The 18,176-nt window shown below is 41.2% G+C and overlaps 1 protein-coding gene across 2 annotated transcripts in view; it reads left to right on the top strand.

Annotated features, from left to right (window-relative positions):
• The first annotated feature begins 2,038 nt into the window (after window positions 1-2,038).
• fcho2 (FCH and mu domain containing endocytic adaptor 2) overlaps window positions 2,039-18,176 on the top strand; it is a 216,065-nt gene continuing 199,927 nt past the window's right edge. For both annotated transcript variants that reach the window (XM_072257932.1, XM_072257931.1), the window contains exon 1: window positions 2,039-2,331. In XM_072257932.1, coding sequence (XP_072114033.1) covers window positions 2,305-2,331 — 27 coding nt within the window. In that variant the 5' untranslated portion in view covers window positions 2,039-2,304. The remainder of the gene's footprint in view (window positions 2,332-18,176) is intronic.

Genomic DNA, 18,176 nt, shown 5'->3' with positions numbered 1-18,176 from the left:
TTATTAGTAACTATGCAATACAGTAATATAAATGTAGATAAATCAAACAGGTTAGCAATGATTATATATAAAAGTAAGTGTGGAATATATATGTATGAAAAAACCAAGCTTCTTTAAGTCTAGGGGTAAAAAGATATAGTCTTACGATGTTGAGTAAAGTTCAGTTCAGTTCGTGGTATTTAGTTGAGGGGAGAGAGAGAGAGAGAGATGGATATATGAGTCTTCAGGTGAGCTGATGCCGTCGATCTTCTCGTCGTCCTCTGAAATCTTTTACAAGTCACCGACTGTGACTTTAACCGGGGGACTGGTCTTCGGTGGTGGAGCTATCACCCAGGCGAGGGTGGACACATAGACAATGCCCCACCAGTCAACCCCTTCTTCACCGATGGAATAGCAATTTGGATCGATCCTCCAAAACCCACTTTCTCTGCGGGCACAACAATGCTCATTCAGTGTCCAGATCATGTGTCCTGAGGTCGGTATCATCTGACCTCCTATTTATTTCTGTGCTGAGCATCACCTGTCATTCAAAGAGTCCCTCCCTTCTTTGTCTGTAAAGGAGTACAAGCAGGCAACAAGTCCTTGGAAGTAACATCAACAACCTGCTGAAAATCATAACATCGACTGTCCATTAATTAACACTGTCTTCGGTCACCAAGGCAACCTTCGAGCTGCTCGGTGCTGTCTCCAACTCCAAACTCAGTAGAAATCCAAAGTTACTTCCAATGCCTTAAAGTGACAGCCCAACTGTTAATCTCAATCTCAATATCTATCTATCTATCTATCTATCTATCTATCTATCTCTCTCTCTCTCTCTCTCTCTCTCTCTCTCTCTCTCTCTCTCTCTCTCTCTCTCTCTCTCTCTCTCTCTCTCTCTCTCTCACCCCCCCCCCCCAAAGCAAATATCGGTGGTAAATAACTCTGTCTCTCTCTCTCCCTTCCAAACAAACCATCAATAATAAATGTCTGTTTCCAAACAGTTAATAGGGGTACTCCAGGATCCCCTCACAGTACAATACTCATATTTTTCCCAATTTTTTTTTCCAGAGCATAATGATGGCAATGTAGAAGTGGCTGCTATATGCCCATTTAAAAAATGAGCACTTTGGGCACTGGAATAAAAGCTACTTTCCACTTGAAATGACATACTTACACAGAAATCAGAATCCATGTAAGCCACATCACTCACTGAATATACAAATGGGATAATTAGCTGCAGAACAATTATGAAGTACAAAGTAGTAAGATTGTAACATTATAAAATAACTAAAACAAACCACGGGAGGATTTCAGTGGGCCAAGCAGCATCGGTGAGAAGATGGATGGAAATTAGATTTAAGAGACTGGAAGGGAGGTTAGGGGAAAGGGAACAAAATTGAGGGGTCTTCAGGAGGATTGGAAGGAGAGAGAGGAAACACAGGACAAATAGGTTACCTGATACTGCAAAATTCAATGTTTTAAATTCATTGAGTTATAGACAATACGAGGTGTAATACATAATAAATTAATCGAGAGCTGGTATATCAAACTAATAACTTCATACCTTAGTGTAATGAAACTCAAAATTATAGGGTACCAAAACAATTGTGAAAGCAGGCACCACGAATTAATAGGCAAGCGCCAATGGGAAGAGCTATACATCAAAAGGAAAATCATATTTGCAGGGTGGTTGTTAGCTATCAGACTTCGATTTTCCCAGAGATTTTATATCCTTGCACAATAGATGCATTCTAGATATGACCACAAATAGGTTATAATGAAAATTAAACTGCAGACAATGGAAATGTATACAATTTTAGGATTGACGACAGCTGTGGTATTTATGTGGGTGTGCGTTTATTACTAACGTTACTGTTTTGTTTTGCTGTAATGTATTTGTCACAGCAATACTTGGACTGCTTATCCCCAGCCAGCCCAATTCGCCTTGCGGCTGTACGATGTGCTCAGCTGCTCGGCTGGCCCGGCTCTCGCGCGCCGCGCCGCGCCGGCCGGCCGGCCGGAGAGCGAGCGCCGTGCGTGCGCGCCTGCGCCCTGCGCGCGCCGGAGTGACAGGCTGCACTCGGGCGGACCGGCCGGAGAGTGGCAGAGCCGCAGAGTTTGCGCTGGCTGTATATTATTTTGCTGAAAAAATTCCAAATCGCTGAAACGATTCATTTTGTCAAAATATTAAAACGAGAAACCACCCTTCCCTCCCCGCCCCGCTAATCCTTCCTTTCTCGTTCCATCTGTCCCAAATAACGAACGCGCCTGAGGTGGACAGTTGTTCACCATCAGAGGAGCGGCAGCAACGACGACGGCTCCAAGATGTCGCAGTTCGTGGATAATTTCTGGGTACGTCCGTTGATTATTGTCCCTTTTTATTCGTAGGGAATTCATAATCTCGTCCGTTTATTTTGAATTGTCTTAAGGTGCTCGCTTATTGTTAACATAGGGCTGCCAGGCGCTGCCGGTTCAGGTCGTGATGTGAATGTGCCGGGCTCTCTACTTCTGGGAGCTGGCTTTACGCGAACGCGGCGGATCGGGCCTTCCTTTACCGCTGGGCTCAAAGCTTACAGTGCAACCAAACCTTTACAATACTGGTGGGGCGGGGAATGTACGTTCAGCGCATTGATTGGAAGAGCGTCTCTGGAAATTTTATGTTTATATTTCTGATTGGCCAGTATAGACATCTGTCATGAGTATCAGTTCTTCCGTAAATAAGTTAGTGTGGCGAGTATTTGAGAACCTCGGGCAGGGGATTTGAAATCTCTATTAAAGAACCTGACATTAAAAGTAAAACAAATAATCTCTTAAACGATTTAAACATTAGTTTTTAATAATACACCTCCTATTGCTTTATAGTGTTAAATGCAGTGGAGTTTGAGAATGTTGAACTGGTGGATTCTGAGGGATTGTTCCAATGAATATTAGGTGTCTCCCACTTAACAGAGAAATTTCAGGACAGTAGGACACTCTGTATTGATGCCGTAAACTGATGATGTGTGAGGAGATCAGATGTTTTTTTCCTGATGGAATCAAGATGACTGGCATTTTTGTTAGCCAAAATATTTACCTTTTCAGCCGCACCCAAGTGTTGCCTTAAACCTGAACGCACTAAAAGAGAAATGTTACCGTAAATTATGAAGCGTTGGAAAAAAATTAGTAGGTCAGACAGCTACACCTTAAACAGGACTGTTGCCTCAAATCAGAACTCTGATAATACAGATGGTTTTGTAAACGGGGAAATTGAACCAGGATAATCTATGTTGTATTATAAGATACCAAGTTTCCTAAGGAAGAAATTAATTTATTTTTTCCCTTAATTTAGCGGCAAAACTAAATATTTAGTTCTGTGAAGTGGTATTTTCCTTGTACAGATTAAAGTGTAGTTAATGGGTTACTTATGACATTACCAGTTGAAAATGCCTTCTGGGGACGTCAGTGTGGTCCTCATTTCTGTATTGTGAGTTCTGTTTTAGCATTATAGAAGTGCTGGATTCAGTAGCAGGATGAAAAATGTTTTCAATTTAGCATCGAAATTTTTAACAGGCTTGTTAATCAAAGAGCCTGTTTTCTCTCACTTGGAGTCTAGAACTAGGAAAGTAATGTCAAAATTTGTGTTTGCCTATTTTGGCATGAGAAGCAATGAAATTTGTTAACTCAAAATATTGACTCCTTTGCAACTTCCACTGAAAGGGCCATGAGTGCTTGATTGTTGAATACATTCAAAGTTGAGAACTGTAGTATTTTTTCGCTGTAAACAAGTCTGGTGGTATGGGAATCAGATGAGAAAGTGGACTTGGTAGTCAGTCAGATACTTATTGCTAAATTCTACAGGCCTAGTTGGCCTTAAGCTTTTTTCTAAACTTTGGAATCCATGTTTGGAAAGTGCTGGGATAATTGAATTATTTAAACCATATTCATTAATACCTAAAGTGGGTAAATGTGATTGAAGTGCACATCATTCATGATTTAATTGAATGACCTCCTAAACGTTTAGCCACATACCTTCTTAAGGTTATCCAAAACAGCAAAGAAATTTCTTTATTAACAGCCATTACCTATGGATGTTTTCACTACCAATTTTGGATGTGAAATAGGGCAGGACTTGTTCAGTGTGACCAAATAATTCACTTTTCCTCTGACCTCACATTTCTAAAATTGGTAGTAATATTTTATTTGACCTTAATTCTGACAAAGTGTATGACTGTGAAACATCAGAAATCAACTTAGTTTACAGCAGTGTAACTTCAAGTAATCAGAATCAGGTTTATTATCACCAGCATGTGACGTGAAATTTGTTAACTTAGCAGCAGCAGTTCAATGCAATATGTAATCCAGAAGAGAAAAAAAATAAAAATAATAATCAATAAACAAGTAAATCAATTACGTATATTGAATAGATATTTTCAAAAGTGCAAAAACAGAAATACTGTATATTAAAAAAAAAGTGAGGTAGTGTCCAAAGGTTCAATGTTCACTTAGGAATCAGATGGCAGCGGGGAAGAAGCTGTTCCTGAATCACTGAGTGTGTGCCTTCAGACTTCTGTACCTCCTACCTGATGGTAACAGTGAGAAAAGGGCATGCCCTGGGTGCTGGAGATCCTTAATAATGGACGGCTGTCTTTCTGAGACACCACTCCCTGAAGATGTCCTGGGTTCTTTGTAGGCTAGTGCCCAAGATGGAGCTGACTAGATTTACAACCTTCTGCAGCTTCTTTTGGTCCTGTGCAGTAGCTTCCCCCCACCCCCCTGCCCCCGTACCAGACTGTAATGCAGCCTGTCAGAATGCTCTCCATAGTACAACTATAGAAGTTTTTGAGTGTATTTGTTGATATGCCAAATCTCTTTGAATTCCTAATAAAGTATAGCTGCTGTCTTGCTTTCTTTCTAACTACATCAATATATTGGGACCAGGTTAGATCCTCAGAGATCTTGACACCCAGAAACTTGAAGCTGCTCACTCTCTCCACTTCCGATCTCTCTCTGAGGATTGGTATGTGTTCCTTCGTCTTACCCTTCCTGAAGTCCACAATCAGCTCTTTCATCTTGACATAATCTGAGAGCCAGGTTGTTGCTGTGGCACCCCTCCACTAGTTGGCATATCTCACTCCTGTACGTGTATCATTATACTTTTGAATGGTACGGTCATTCTAGCCGCGGAATCAAGTTTACTGATAGTTTATTGCAGTTGCTCACTGTTTTTGATGGTTTACTGTGAGTGATGTTGGGGCAGAAAATGTAACCTTGGACCTTAATAATTCTGTGTAAGTAGGCCACCGTTTGTTTGTTTTAAGGTTAGGGGTAGGAGAGAAAGTTCAATGTTTTGATTACTTAGTAACTGTACGCTATTGCCCCTTAGAGTAGCAATATCCCAACATTTAACTGCAAGTTTCTATCCAAAAGATTGGTGTTTAGGAAAAATTATTTTTCATTGTAGTACCTTAAATCATACTTGAAAAGCAGTTTCAGTTGTATGATGGATACAGTTGTATTCCTGCTAGAATAAATTTGAAGAGATCATGCTTGGTCACAGGTACAATGGCACAGGCCTTCTGAATTTATGTTGGCCAGGTGATTTACTACATTTTAGTTTTTTTTTAATAACTTCGTTAAAATGCTTTGCCTTTTAACTTTTACCATGTATTATTGTGCATTTGTAGGAGCTATGTGATGGCTGCTGCGTCTCATAATATTGGCTAGCAATTGTCTGAAATGTGAATATGATAGTGACACAAAATAATAAGACATTACAGTTAAGTATAACTACTCATTTAAGTGTTTTGTACTTATTTGCAAAATCTGCAATATCTTTAATGTAAGAGCATCGGAATTGCTAAGATTTATTTAAACGCACATACTGTAGTATACGGAATAAGATAACACAGAGATTGGCAGGTATGATGTTATGGACATCACAGAGTCGTGGCTGAAAGAAGATGGGGAACTTAACATTCAAGGGTATAAATTGTGTCAAAAAGACGGGTAGGTAGGCAGAGGGGATGGTATGGCTCTGTTGATAAAAATTGAAATCAAATCCTTAGAAAGAAGTGATGTAGGATTAGAAAATGTAGAATCATTGTGGGTAGAGTTACAAAACTGCAAGGGTAAAAAGGCTTTGATGGGATTATATACAGGCCTCCAAATAGTAGCCAGGACGTGGGATACAAATTGCAACAGCGGATAGAAAAAGGCATGTAAAAATAGTAATGTTATGTTAATCATGGGGGATTTCAATATGCACATAGATTGGGGAAAATCAGGTTGGTGCTGGACTTTTATATAAAGATGGCTTTTTATAGCAGCTTGTGGTAGAGCGCATTAGGGGAGAGGCAATTCTGGATTGGGTGTTGTGCAACAAATCAGATGGAATTGAATTGACTTTATTACTTACATCCTTCATATACATGAGTAAAAATCTATGTTATGCCTCTGTCTAAATGTGCAATGTACAATTTATAGTAATTTATAATAAATAGTATGATTTGATTAAGGAGCTTAAGGTAAAGGAACCCTTAGGAGACAGCGTTCATAATATGATAGAATTTACCCTGCAGTTTGAGAGGGAGAAGCTAAGGTCAGCAAAAATAAAAAAAAATCTGTTATATCTCCTCACTTGCCTCGAAAGCTCCCTGGGATGTCAGGTTGCCAGGCCCTGGAATTTATCCAACTTGATATGTCTGGCAGCTCTTGGGTTGTATTCTCTGGAGTTCAGGAGAATGAGGGGGGAATCTTCTAGAAACACCCCAAATGTTAAAAAGTCTGAACAGATTAGATATGACAAAGTTATTTCCCATGGTAGGGTAGTCTAGGACAAGAGGGCACGACTTCAGGATTGAAGGACGTCCATTTAGAACAGAGATGCGGAGAAATTACTTTAGTCAGAGGGTGGTAAATCTGTGGAATTTGTTGTCAAGAGCGGCTGTGAAGGCCAAGTCACTGGGTGCATTTAAGGCAGAGATAGATAGGTTCTTGATTAGCCAGGGCATCAAAGGGTATGGGGAGAAGGCAGGGGAGTGGAGATGACTGGAAGAATTGGATGGTGGAGCAGACTCAATCAGCTCCTATGTCTTATGGTCTTATGATGCCCGCTGAAAGATCCGATATGTGGCCCTTTTTAATGATAACATCCATAAGCATTGTACTATCCCCGTCCTTGAATTCTTCAACAACATTGTCCTTCTTAGTGATTAGAAGTCTACATTGAATGAATTAGAAGCATACAATTAAGACCACACTTCCAGTGTGCAGCTCTGTGCACAATTGCCATTCTGGTCCCTAATGAGTCATATTCCTTTTTGAGTTATCCTCTTGCCTTTGATGTACTCCTAAAATGCTTTAGGATGATCCACAGTTTTGTTGGCTAATGTAATTTCATACATCATTTTGCATTTCTGATATCTTTTAATAGAATCATACAGCAAGGAAATGTTCCCTTTGGTTCAACTGGTCCAAACTGACCAAGATTCCCGTTTAAACTAGTCCCATATGCCTGTGTTTGGCCCATATCACTCTAAACCCTTCTTATCCAGCTACCAGTCCATGTCCCTTATAAATGTTAATGTACCTGTATTTTTCTAATCATGTTATTGTGATGATAGAAGAAAGTAACCAAAAGGGTCTTTAAAAAAGATAGTAATTCCTATGGTCTTACATTATAAAGGTGCTAGAAGTCCAAACTCAAAAAAAAACCCCCAAAATATTGATTTTTTTCAATAGTCTTGCATATCAATGGGAAGAGAAACAGTTAACAGTTCAGGTTAATGATCTGCCATAAGAACTTAAAAGAAGTTATAGAACACAGTACATTATACGACTAGGCCCTTTAACTGAATGTTTGTGCTAACCATGATGTGAAGTTAAATTGTACATCTATCCGTACATGGACTTTGTGCTTATTGCTCTCCTGTTCACGTGTCTATTTGATGTTGCCTTCATATCCACTTCCCCCACATTCCAATTACCTATTACTTTCTTTATATCTCTCACCTTAGAAGTATACCCTCTGCCCTATGTCTCATTATTTTATTCACTTTACACCGCACGCTGTCGAAGCAGTGCTGCCAGGATAATCAAGGACACGACCCACCCAGCCAACACACTTTTTGTCCCTCTTCCCTCTGGGAGAAGGCTCAGGAGCTTGAAGACTCGTACGGCCAGATTTGGGAACAGCTTCTCTCCAACTGTGATAAGACTGCTGAACGGATCCTGACCCGGATCTGGGGCATACCCTCCAAATATCCAGACCTGCCTCTCGGTTTTTTTGCACTACCTTACTTTCCCTTTTCTATTTTCTATTTATGATTTATAATTTAAATTTTTGCTATTTACTATCGATTTGTACTCCAGGGAGCGCGAAGCGCAGAATCAAATATCGCTGTGATGATTGTACGCTCTAGTATCAATCGTTTGGTGACAATAAAGTAAAGTAAATTAAATTAAAGTAAAGTAAATTAACTTTTGTAATGTCCTGCTATAACCTCTGACAGCCCTCCACACTATCCACAACACCCCAACCTTTGTGTCATCAGCAGATTTACTGACCTATCGCTCCACTTCCTCGTCCAGGTCACTTATAAAAATCACAAAGAGAAGGGTCCCAGAACAGATCCCTGAGGCACACCACTGGTCACTGACCTCCATGCAGAATATGACCCATCTACAACCACTCTTTGCCTTCTGTAGGCGTGCCAATTCTGGATCTACAAAGCAAGGTCACCTTGGATCCCATGCCTCCTTACTTTCTCTATAAGACTTGCATAGGGTACCTTATCAAATGCCTTGCTGAAATCCATATAGACTATATCTACTGCTCTACCTTCAACAATGTGTTTATTCACATCCTCAAAAATTTCAGTCAGGCTCGTGAGGCGTGACCTGCCTTTGACAAAGCTATGCTGACTACTCCTAATCATATTAGGCCTCTCCAAATGTTCATAAATCGTGCCTCTCAGGATCTTCTCCATCAACTTATCAACCACTGAAGTAAGACTCACTGGTCTACAATTTCCTGGGCTATCTCTACTCCCTTTCTTGAATAAGGGAACAACAGCTGCAACCCTCCAATACTCTGGAACCTCTCCTGTCCCCATTGATGATGCAAAGATCATTGCCAGAGGATCAGCAATCTCCTCTCTTGCCTCCCACAGTAGCCTGGGGTATATCTGATCTGGTCCCAGTGACTTATCCAACATGATGCTTTCCAAAAGCTCCAGCACATCCTCTTTCTTAATTTCTATATGCTCAAGCTGTTCAGTCTGCTGCAAGTCATCCCTACAATCACCAAGATCCTTTTCCGTAGTGAATACTGAAGCAAAGTATTCATTAAGTACCTCTGCTATCTCCTTCGGTTCCATACACACTTTTCTACTGTCACACTTGATTGGTCTTATTCTCTCATGTCTTATCCTCTTGCTCTTCACATACTTGTAGAATGCCTTGGGAGTTTTCCTTAATCCTGCTTGCCAAGGCCTTCTTAAATGTGGGCTCACTTTTAACATTTAAGAAAAACTTGGACAGGTACATGGATGAGAGGTGTATGTAGGGATATGGTCCAGGTGCAGGTCAGTGGGACTAGGCAGAAAAATGGTTCGGCACAGCCAAGAAGGGCCAAAAGGCCTGTTTCTGTGCTGTGATGTTCTATGGTTCTATGGTTCATGGCCCCTTCTGGCTCTCCTAATTTCATTCTTAAGCTCCTTCCTACTAGCCTTATAATTTTCTAGATCTCTATCATTACCTAGTTATTTGAATCTTTCATAAGCTTTTCTTCTTGACTAGATTTTCAACAGCCTTTGTACACCATGGTTCTTGTACCCTACCATCCATTTCCTCTCTCATTGGAATGTACCTATGCAGAACGTCACTCAAGTATCTACTGAACATTTGCCACATTTCTGCTGTACATTTCCCTGAGAATATCTGTTCCCAATTTATGCTTCCAAGTTCCTGCCTGATAGCTTCATATTTCCCCTTACTCCAATTAAATACTTTCCTGACTTGCCTGTTCCTATCCCTCTCCAATGCTATGGTAAAGGAGATAGAATATGATCACTATCTCCAAAATGCTGTCCCACTAAGAGACCTGACACCTGACCAGGTTCATTTCCCGATATCAGATCAAGTACAGCCTGTCCTCTTGTAGGCTTATCTATATGTTGTGTCAGGAAGCACACCTAACAAACTCCACCCCATCTAAACCCCTTGCTCTTGGAAAATGCCAATTAATAGTTGGGAAATTAAAATCTCCCACCACGATGACCCTGTTATTTTTACACCTTTCCAGAATCTGTCTCCCTGTCTGCTCCTCCATGTCCCTGTTACTATTGGGTGGTCTATAAAAAAAGACCCAGTAGAATATTGGCCCCTTCCTGTTCCTAACTTCCACCCACAGAGACTTAATATGACAATCCCTCCATGACTTCCTCCTTTTCTGCAGCCGTGACATTGCCTCTGATCAATGGTGAAACACCCCCACCTCTTTTGCCTCCCTCTCTGTCCTTTCTGAAACATCTAAAGCTTGGCACTCTAAGTAACCATTCTTGCCCTTGACCCATCCAAGTCTCTGTAATGGCCTCAACAACATAGCTCCAAGTACTGATCCAAGCTCTAAGCTCATCTGCTTTGTTTATGATGATGCTTGCATTAAAATAGACACAAATCAAACCATCAGTCTGAGCGTATCCCTTCTCTATCACCTGCCTATTCTCCCTCTCACACTGCCTACAAGCTTTCTCGATTTGTGAGCCAACCACTCCTTCCTTGGTCTCTTTAATTCGGTTTCCACCCCCCCCCCCCCCCCCACCGGCAATTCTATTTTAAACTCTCCCCGATAGCCTTAGCAAACCTCCCTGCCAGGATAGTGATCCCCCTCAGATTCAAGTGCAACCCGTCCTTTTTGTACAGGTCACTCCTGCTCCAAAAGAGGTCCCAATGATCCAGAAATGAATCCCTGCCCCCTGTTCCAATCCCTCAGCCACGCATTTATCCTCTACACAGTATTCCTATATACACTGTCGCATGGCGCAGGCAATAATCTCGAGATTACTACCTTTGAGGTCCTGCTTCTCAACTTCCTTGTTAACTCCCTGTAGTCTGTTTTCAGGACCTCCTCCCTTTTTCTACCCATGTCGTTGGTACCAATATGTAGCACAACCTCTAGCTGTTCATCTTCCCACTTCAGGATATTGTGGACGCAGTCAGAGACATCCTGGACTCCAGCACCTGGTAGGCAAACTACTATCCGTGTTTCTTTCCTGCATCCACAGAATCGCCCGCCTGACCCCCTAACTATAGAGTCCCCTGTCACTGCTGCCATCCTCTTCCTTCCCCTACCCTTCTGAGCCACAGGGCCAGACACTGTGCCGGAGGCACAGCCACTGTTGCTTTCCCCAGGTAGGTCCCCCCTCCCCCCCACCCCCCCACCCCCCAACAGTACTCAAACAGGAGTACCTATTGTTAAGAGGGACAGCCATAGGTGTACTCTCTAGTATCTGACTCTTGCCCTTCCCTCTCCTGACTGTTACCCACATATCTGTCTCCTGAGGCCCCGGTGTGACTACTTGCCTATAGCTCCTTGCTATCACCTCCTCACTTTCTCTGACTAGACAAACATCATCGAGCTGCATCTCCAGTTCCCTAACCTGGTCTCTAAGGAGCTGCATTCAACATCAGTAAGACAAAAGAGCTGATTGCGGACTTCTGGAAGGGTAAGGCGAAGGAGCACATACCAATCCTCAGAGAGGGATCAGAAGTGGAGAGAGTGAGCAGCTTCAGGTTCCTGGGTGTCAAGATCTCTGACGATCTAACCTGGTCCCAACAAATCAATGTAGTTATAAAGAAGGCAAGACAGTGGCTAACTTTATTAGGAGTTCAAAGAGATTTGGCATATCAACAAATACACTCAAAAACTTCTATAGTTGTACTGTGGAGAGCATTCTGACAGGCTGCATTACTGTCTGGTATGGGGAAGGGGGGAGTTACTGCACAGGACCAAAAGAAGCTGCAGAAGGTTGTAAATCTAGTCCGCTCCATCTTGGGTACTAGCCTACAAAGTACCCAGGACATCTTCAGGGAGCGGTGTCTCAGAAAGGTTGCGTCCATTATTAAGGACCTCCAGCACCCAGGGCATGCCCTTTTCTCACTGTTATCATCAGGTAGGAGGTACAGAAGCCTGAAGGCACACACTCAGCGATTCAGGAACAGCTTCTTCGCCTCTGCCATTCGATTCCTAAATGGACATTGAATCTTTGGCCACTACCTCACTATTTTTAATATACAGTATTTTTGGTTTTGCACTTTTTAAAATCTGTTCAATATTTGTAATTGATTTACTTGTTTATATATTATTTTTATTTTATTTATTATTTTTTTTCTGTCTGCTATATTATGTATTGCATTGAACTGCTGCTGCTAACTTAACAAATTTCACGTCACATGCCTGTGATTATAAATCTGATTCTGATACTACAATACTAACTTTCACTTTTGGGAGTATCTTGAATCTTGGAAATAGAATGCAATAAAGTTGGACTTCACCTAAACGCTAAAAAGACAGAGTACATGGCGTTTAACTGCGACGAAGGTACTCTCAAGACCGTAGAGAATGACACTATTAAGAAAGTCTTTGACTGCAAGTACCTCGGGTCAAGAATGATGAGTTCAGAGAAGGACATAAAGATACAGAAGGCGCTGGTGGGGAGGGCTATGAATGACATGAAGGAAATCTGGAAGTTGAACCTGACCAGAGGGCTTAAAAAGAGGATTTTCATAGCAGTCATAGAGTCCATTGTCACGTATGGATGCAAGACGTGGACACTCACTAAGATGATGTGAAAGTCTCTAGATGTTTGCTATACACGAATGCTCCGGATGGCTCTTGATGTGAGTTGGCAACAGTACATGACGAACGTTGAGCTCTATAACAACCTACCGATGTTCTCTACTAAAATCGAGGCGAGAAGACTGCAACTAGCGGGGCACTGTCTACGCCACCCCGAGCTACCTGCCAGCCTAGTCATCATATGGGAGCCCAAGCACGGGAGGATGAACCCTGGGTGCCCTCCCAAGACTATGGTTAACACGCTCCTAGAAGACTGCGGCGCGGCTAATGTAGATGAACTGAACATACTGATGAGGATGAGGGAGAGGGAGAAGTGGAGAGTCCGTCATCGTGCCCGATGCCGACCGCCTAGGCCTGAGTCGACGTAGTAGTAGTAGTAGTAGTGAGTCTTGGATGGTAGGAAGAAAGGATTAATTTTTGCACCTTGCTTACTGATGAGGAAAGATGTTTGACACTGTCATGGCAGATCTGTGGGAATACTGGAGGATGTTCTGTTGAATGTGCAAGCTGGTGAGAATGTGAAAATATGAAAGATTTTGTAGATATGGGAGGGAGGGATTGAAGAGAGAGCAAGTTCACAATGAACGGAATAGCCACTGTTGATGATCCTGTCACTAACAGGATAACGGAATCTTTAGATAAGGGCAATGGTATAAAGGTTAGAAGTACTGAGGTGGATATCACCATTATATTTGGAAAATAGAATAGAATCTTGATAGAGAGTTGTTGATGTTTAGGTAGGGAAGAAGTCATTCAACTTATAAAAGAAATTGAACATCAGGTTTCCCAAAAAATGGACATGTGCGGATGGGTGTGAGTGAGAGGAGATGCGATGAAAGGGGAAAGTGTGTCAGTGATAGAAGTGGATGAAAGGTTCAGGATGAGTACATTACACCAGGAAAAAGTAGTGAAAAAAGGGCCTGAGTAGCACTGGAACAATGAAAATACAACATAACCTACAAAAAGGCAAGGACACAGAGCAACACATTTTATTGTTGGCTTTGTTAGGAATGTCATCAACATTGAACTTAACATATTACCCCTGCATTCCTTTCCCATTTCCACCAGCCCACCTGTGTTTTCTCTCTGTTAAACTATTTCATTCCCTCCTATCCCCTTCTTCACCCCCCAATAGCTAGACTCATCATCCTCAGCTGGTTCCCTCTGTCCATCACACATATACCTTTTTCTTAACTGTCTTCCTCATTGGCTCACTAAGTACTAACCCAGCTGGTTCCTTCATCCTCCCCTTATCTGTTTCTACCTATTATTTACCAGCCTCTGGCTCTACCTTTCCCCTCCTCTCCACACCTGGCTTTATCTGTTCATCAGGAGCCAAATACAGAACCATTTTTAGTCATAATATTGCAACTACAATTATCTAGTACAGTGAACTAGCTGCAGTACTCAACGTTAACAGTGAACTTGAAGTAAAGCTGACATGACTAATGTCAAGTATTCAAACTGCAAATAGTTATAGAAATATAATTTTACTTTACGATCTATATAATGGCACACCAATTGTTTGTCATTTCTAAATCTGAGGGATGAACAATGCACCTCTTATTGTTGATGTATTAATAAATGCTTTTACATTATATAAGAACTAAGTTTATATATTTTTCTAGCTGATGTTATTTTAATTTTTTTCCTTTTTTGTTCTCTGTCACTTCTGTTAGTTTTTTATAATATGAGATGGAAGTAAACTTTAAACAATTTAATGTTCCCAGGAAATAGAGAGACACAATTGAAACTTTTGTTCAGCATATCCTGTTTGTATCATGATGGAAATCGAAGTTTCTAATTAACCATAATAAGAATAGTTTGCTGTGTCGGCAGTTCCACACTCTCAGTATAGATAGCAATAACAATTTTCTAGGTTGTGCCAACAGAGAATTTTTATTTGGCATGGTGCAGTTTCCTTTAACTAAAATTATGAAAGCATGCATTCAGAATTAATATTCCATAAAGCCAACCCACTGTCTACCTGACCCATATTATGTTTTGGAGCCTATTTGAAAGATTGGCATCCTCTAAACTGGTTCCAAAAATAGAAGTATGAACTTTACAATAAAGTGTTATAGGAGAAAAAACTGGAAAGCAAAAAAACTGCAGTGCTGGAAATATAAAATGAAAACAGAAATTGCTGAAAGTGAAAATGAGGCATTGTTTCAGCTTGCTCTCACCCACAATTTATTTCTTCCTTCCTTGACTCCTTTTCACATTGAACAACTCCTCCTTCAATATGACTCACTTTCTCCAGATCAACTGTGTTTCCATAGGAACCTGCACGGCCTAAGTCTTTGTTTCAAGCCTATGTTTTTTTCACTATATCAAAGGTTCAAAGGTTAATTTATTATCAAAGTATACAACTCTGAAATTCTTCCTCTTCAGATTGCCACGAAACCAAGAAAGAAAAGAACGGCAGCATGATCATCAACCCTAAATCCCACCTCCCTGCACAGAAAAATGAAAAGAGAAAGATTGGGCAAAAAACAGAATATAAAAATCTGTAAGACTGGAAAAAAGTCTATAGTCCAAGTCCATATTCAAAATGCAGAAAACCTGTGTAACGTTCTCCGGGCACAGCTGAAGGCCTTTTCCTCTCCGGCAGCAGAGTGATCCCACCAGCGATCAAAAGGCAGCCCCTCTCTGTCAGCAGAGCGATTTCCCCCAGCGATCAAAAGGCAGTCTCCCCTCTCCGGCAGCAGATCGATCCCACCAGCGATCTAAAAGCAGGCAGCCGGCGCTCACCTTCTGTATTTGCTTTGACATTTCAGTCTTCTTCTTCAATTCAATTAGCGAACAATGGAAGTTTTAATCAGCAAAATGGAATTGAGCGTCAGCTCACTCTGTCCCACAGCCTTCTCCCTGCGAGGTTCGCGCATGCTTTCTTTGATTCTATTGGTGTAACTCTGTATTATATACATATAGAACTTAGACGTTTTTCTACTTTTGCTGCCAGTACCTACTTGGTTCTTGCTTTTACGTGGTTCATCCCTTCTTTTCTGCATCTCTGCCCTCAGTTCAGCAGATAGGTTACTTAGAAAAATCCATTGCAAACTCAACAAAGCTTGCAGATTTTTTGACGATACCTCCATCCACCCTGCCTGTAGCCCAGTCATATCTGTTCCAATGACAAGACTTGCTACACATGTACCTTTGACATGTTTTGATGAGGTGTCTTGGCCTGAAAATGTCAATTTTATTTATTTTTATAGATGCTGAAAATGTCAATTTTATTTATTTTTATAGATGCTGCCTGACCTGCTGAGTTCTTCCATCGTTTTGTGTGTGTTACTTTGAAATGTCAATTCACTTCTTGAATGATGGCTTCCCCTCTGCTGTTGTTGATGGAACCGCTAACAACTACTTTTCCCCACCTCTGCTCTTTACCCCAGTCCTTGTAAGCAGAGCAAGGATGGAGATCCCCGATGCTCATTTTCAACCAGCCAGCCTTCTTATTCAACAGGTCATCATTTGAAATGAAATGGCATCATTGGGCATCTTTTACTTCTCCTCTTCTGCAGCATTCTGAAGTGGCTGTTCTCTTTGTGACTCCCTGGTCTGCTCTTCTTTACCCATACCTACTCTCCTTTCAAGCATTCTCCCATGCAGCCAAGGAATATGTAACACCTGACCTTTCTCCTCTTGCTCTTGAACTATTCAGGGACCAAAAGTGTGGGATTGAGTGCTGAGAGGTAATGTTACAGCTATATAAGACCTTAGTAAGACCCCACTTGGAGTACTGTGCTCAGTTCTGGTCACTTCACTACAGAAAGGATGTGGATACTATAGAAAGGGTTCAGAGGAGATTTACATGGATGTTGTCTGGATTGGAGAGCATGCCTAATGAGAATAGGTTGAGTGAACTTGGCCTTTTCTTCTTGGAGCGACGGAGGATGAGAGGTGACCTGATAGAGATGTATAAGATGATGAGAAGCGTTGATTGTGTGAATAGCCAGAGGCTTTTTTCCCAGGGCTGAAATAACTAACCTGAGGGGGCATAGTTTTAAGATGCTTGGAAGTAGGTACAAGGGGGTTGTCAGAAGTAAGTTTTTCCCACAGAAGGTGGAGGGTGCTTGAAATGCACTACCAGTGATGGTGGTAGAGACGGATACAATAGGGTGTATTAAGAGACTCCTAGATAGGTACATGGCGTTTAGAAAAATTAGAGGACTATGTGGTAGGGAAATTCTAGTCAGAACATTGGCAGAATATTGTGGGCTTTAGGGCCTGAAATGTGCTGTAGGTTTCTATGTTTAAAAGCAAATCACTGCTTCCACTTAAAGTGGTTGATTTGCTTGCACTTCTTGCAATCTGGTGTATTGCATTCGGTATTCACAGTACTTCTCTGCATTGGAACAGATGCATTCATTTTCCAGCGACAACCCTCAGCTTCCTGTTGCATCTTTATTTCTCAATCCCACTTCCATATTTGTCTGCAGTCTGCTGTATTGTTATAACAAGAACCAATGTAATCTTGAGGAAAAGCATCCAATCTTCCATCTAGGCACAATTGCAGCCCCAGGACTTGATATTGAATTCAACAACTTTGAATTCACTTCCTTTGAATCGGAACTAGCAAGTGCTGTTATTTATGATTTGTTGGTTCAGTTTTTCTTTTCCACCAACGCAAGTTTTATATTAATTATATTTTGTCTTATTAACTGCCCTAATTTCACTGCTTTTGCCCCTCAATTCGTTTTCTCTCTCTAACTGCCATCAAACCTAACAACCAGGTAACTTCAACCCTGGCTTCACCCTATCAGAGATATTCCCTTTAATCTATCCAACCCTCGCCTATCCTCACCATAGCTTAAGACTAACTTGGTTTTTCCCTTTCTCTGTTCTGAAAAAGGGACTTCAACTTGAAATATTAACTCTGTTTTCCTTTATATAAATGCTGTAATATCCACTGACTCTTTCCAGGATTTCTATTTCTAATTTAATTGCTGGACGTGCTTAGCAAATGAGGCAGAACATATGGAGGGAAAAATAAAATTAATGTTTCAAATTGACACCCTTTCAACTGGGAAAACTGAGGAAACAGCATGTTTAAAGTTGTAGGGCAGTGGGGTGTGGGGTTGGTTGGAGAAAATAAAGAGAATGTCTGTGGTGGGTGGAAGCCAGTAGGACCCAGATGATATAAATATTGTTCATGTTATATAATAGAGGGTGGAAGCTTATTAATCACAGTTAATCCGTCTGGAAGAGGTTTTGCTAGAGAGGTGAATGTGAATGGAAGAGAGAAAGTAATAGTGCTGGAACTAAAATAGAAATTAGCAACTGCAGGAACTCTGAAAGAAAAGAGAACATTGTAAATAGCTTGCAAGTGAGGTTGGATCAGTTGAGAAAG

This window comes from Mobula birostris, chromosome 5 (genome assembly GCF_030028105.1).
Source record: "Mobula birostris isolate sMobBir1 chromosome 5, sMobBir1.hap1, whole genome shotgun sequence".
NCBI classification, from domain to species: Eukaryota; Metazoa; Chordata; class Chondrichthyes; order Myliobatiformes; family Myliobatidae; genus Mobula; species Mobula birostris.
The sequence above is the reverse complement of the archived record's forward strand: the minus strand, read 5'-3'. Positions and strand labels throughout refer to the sequence as shown.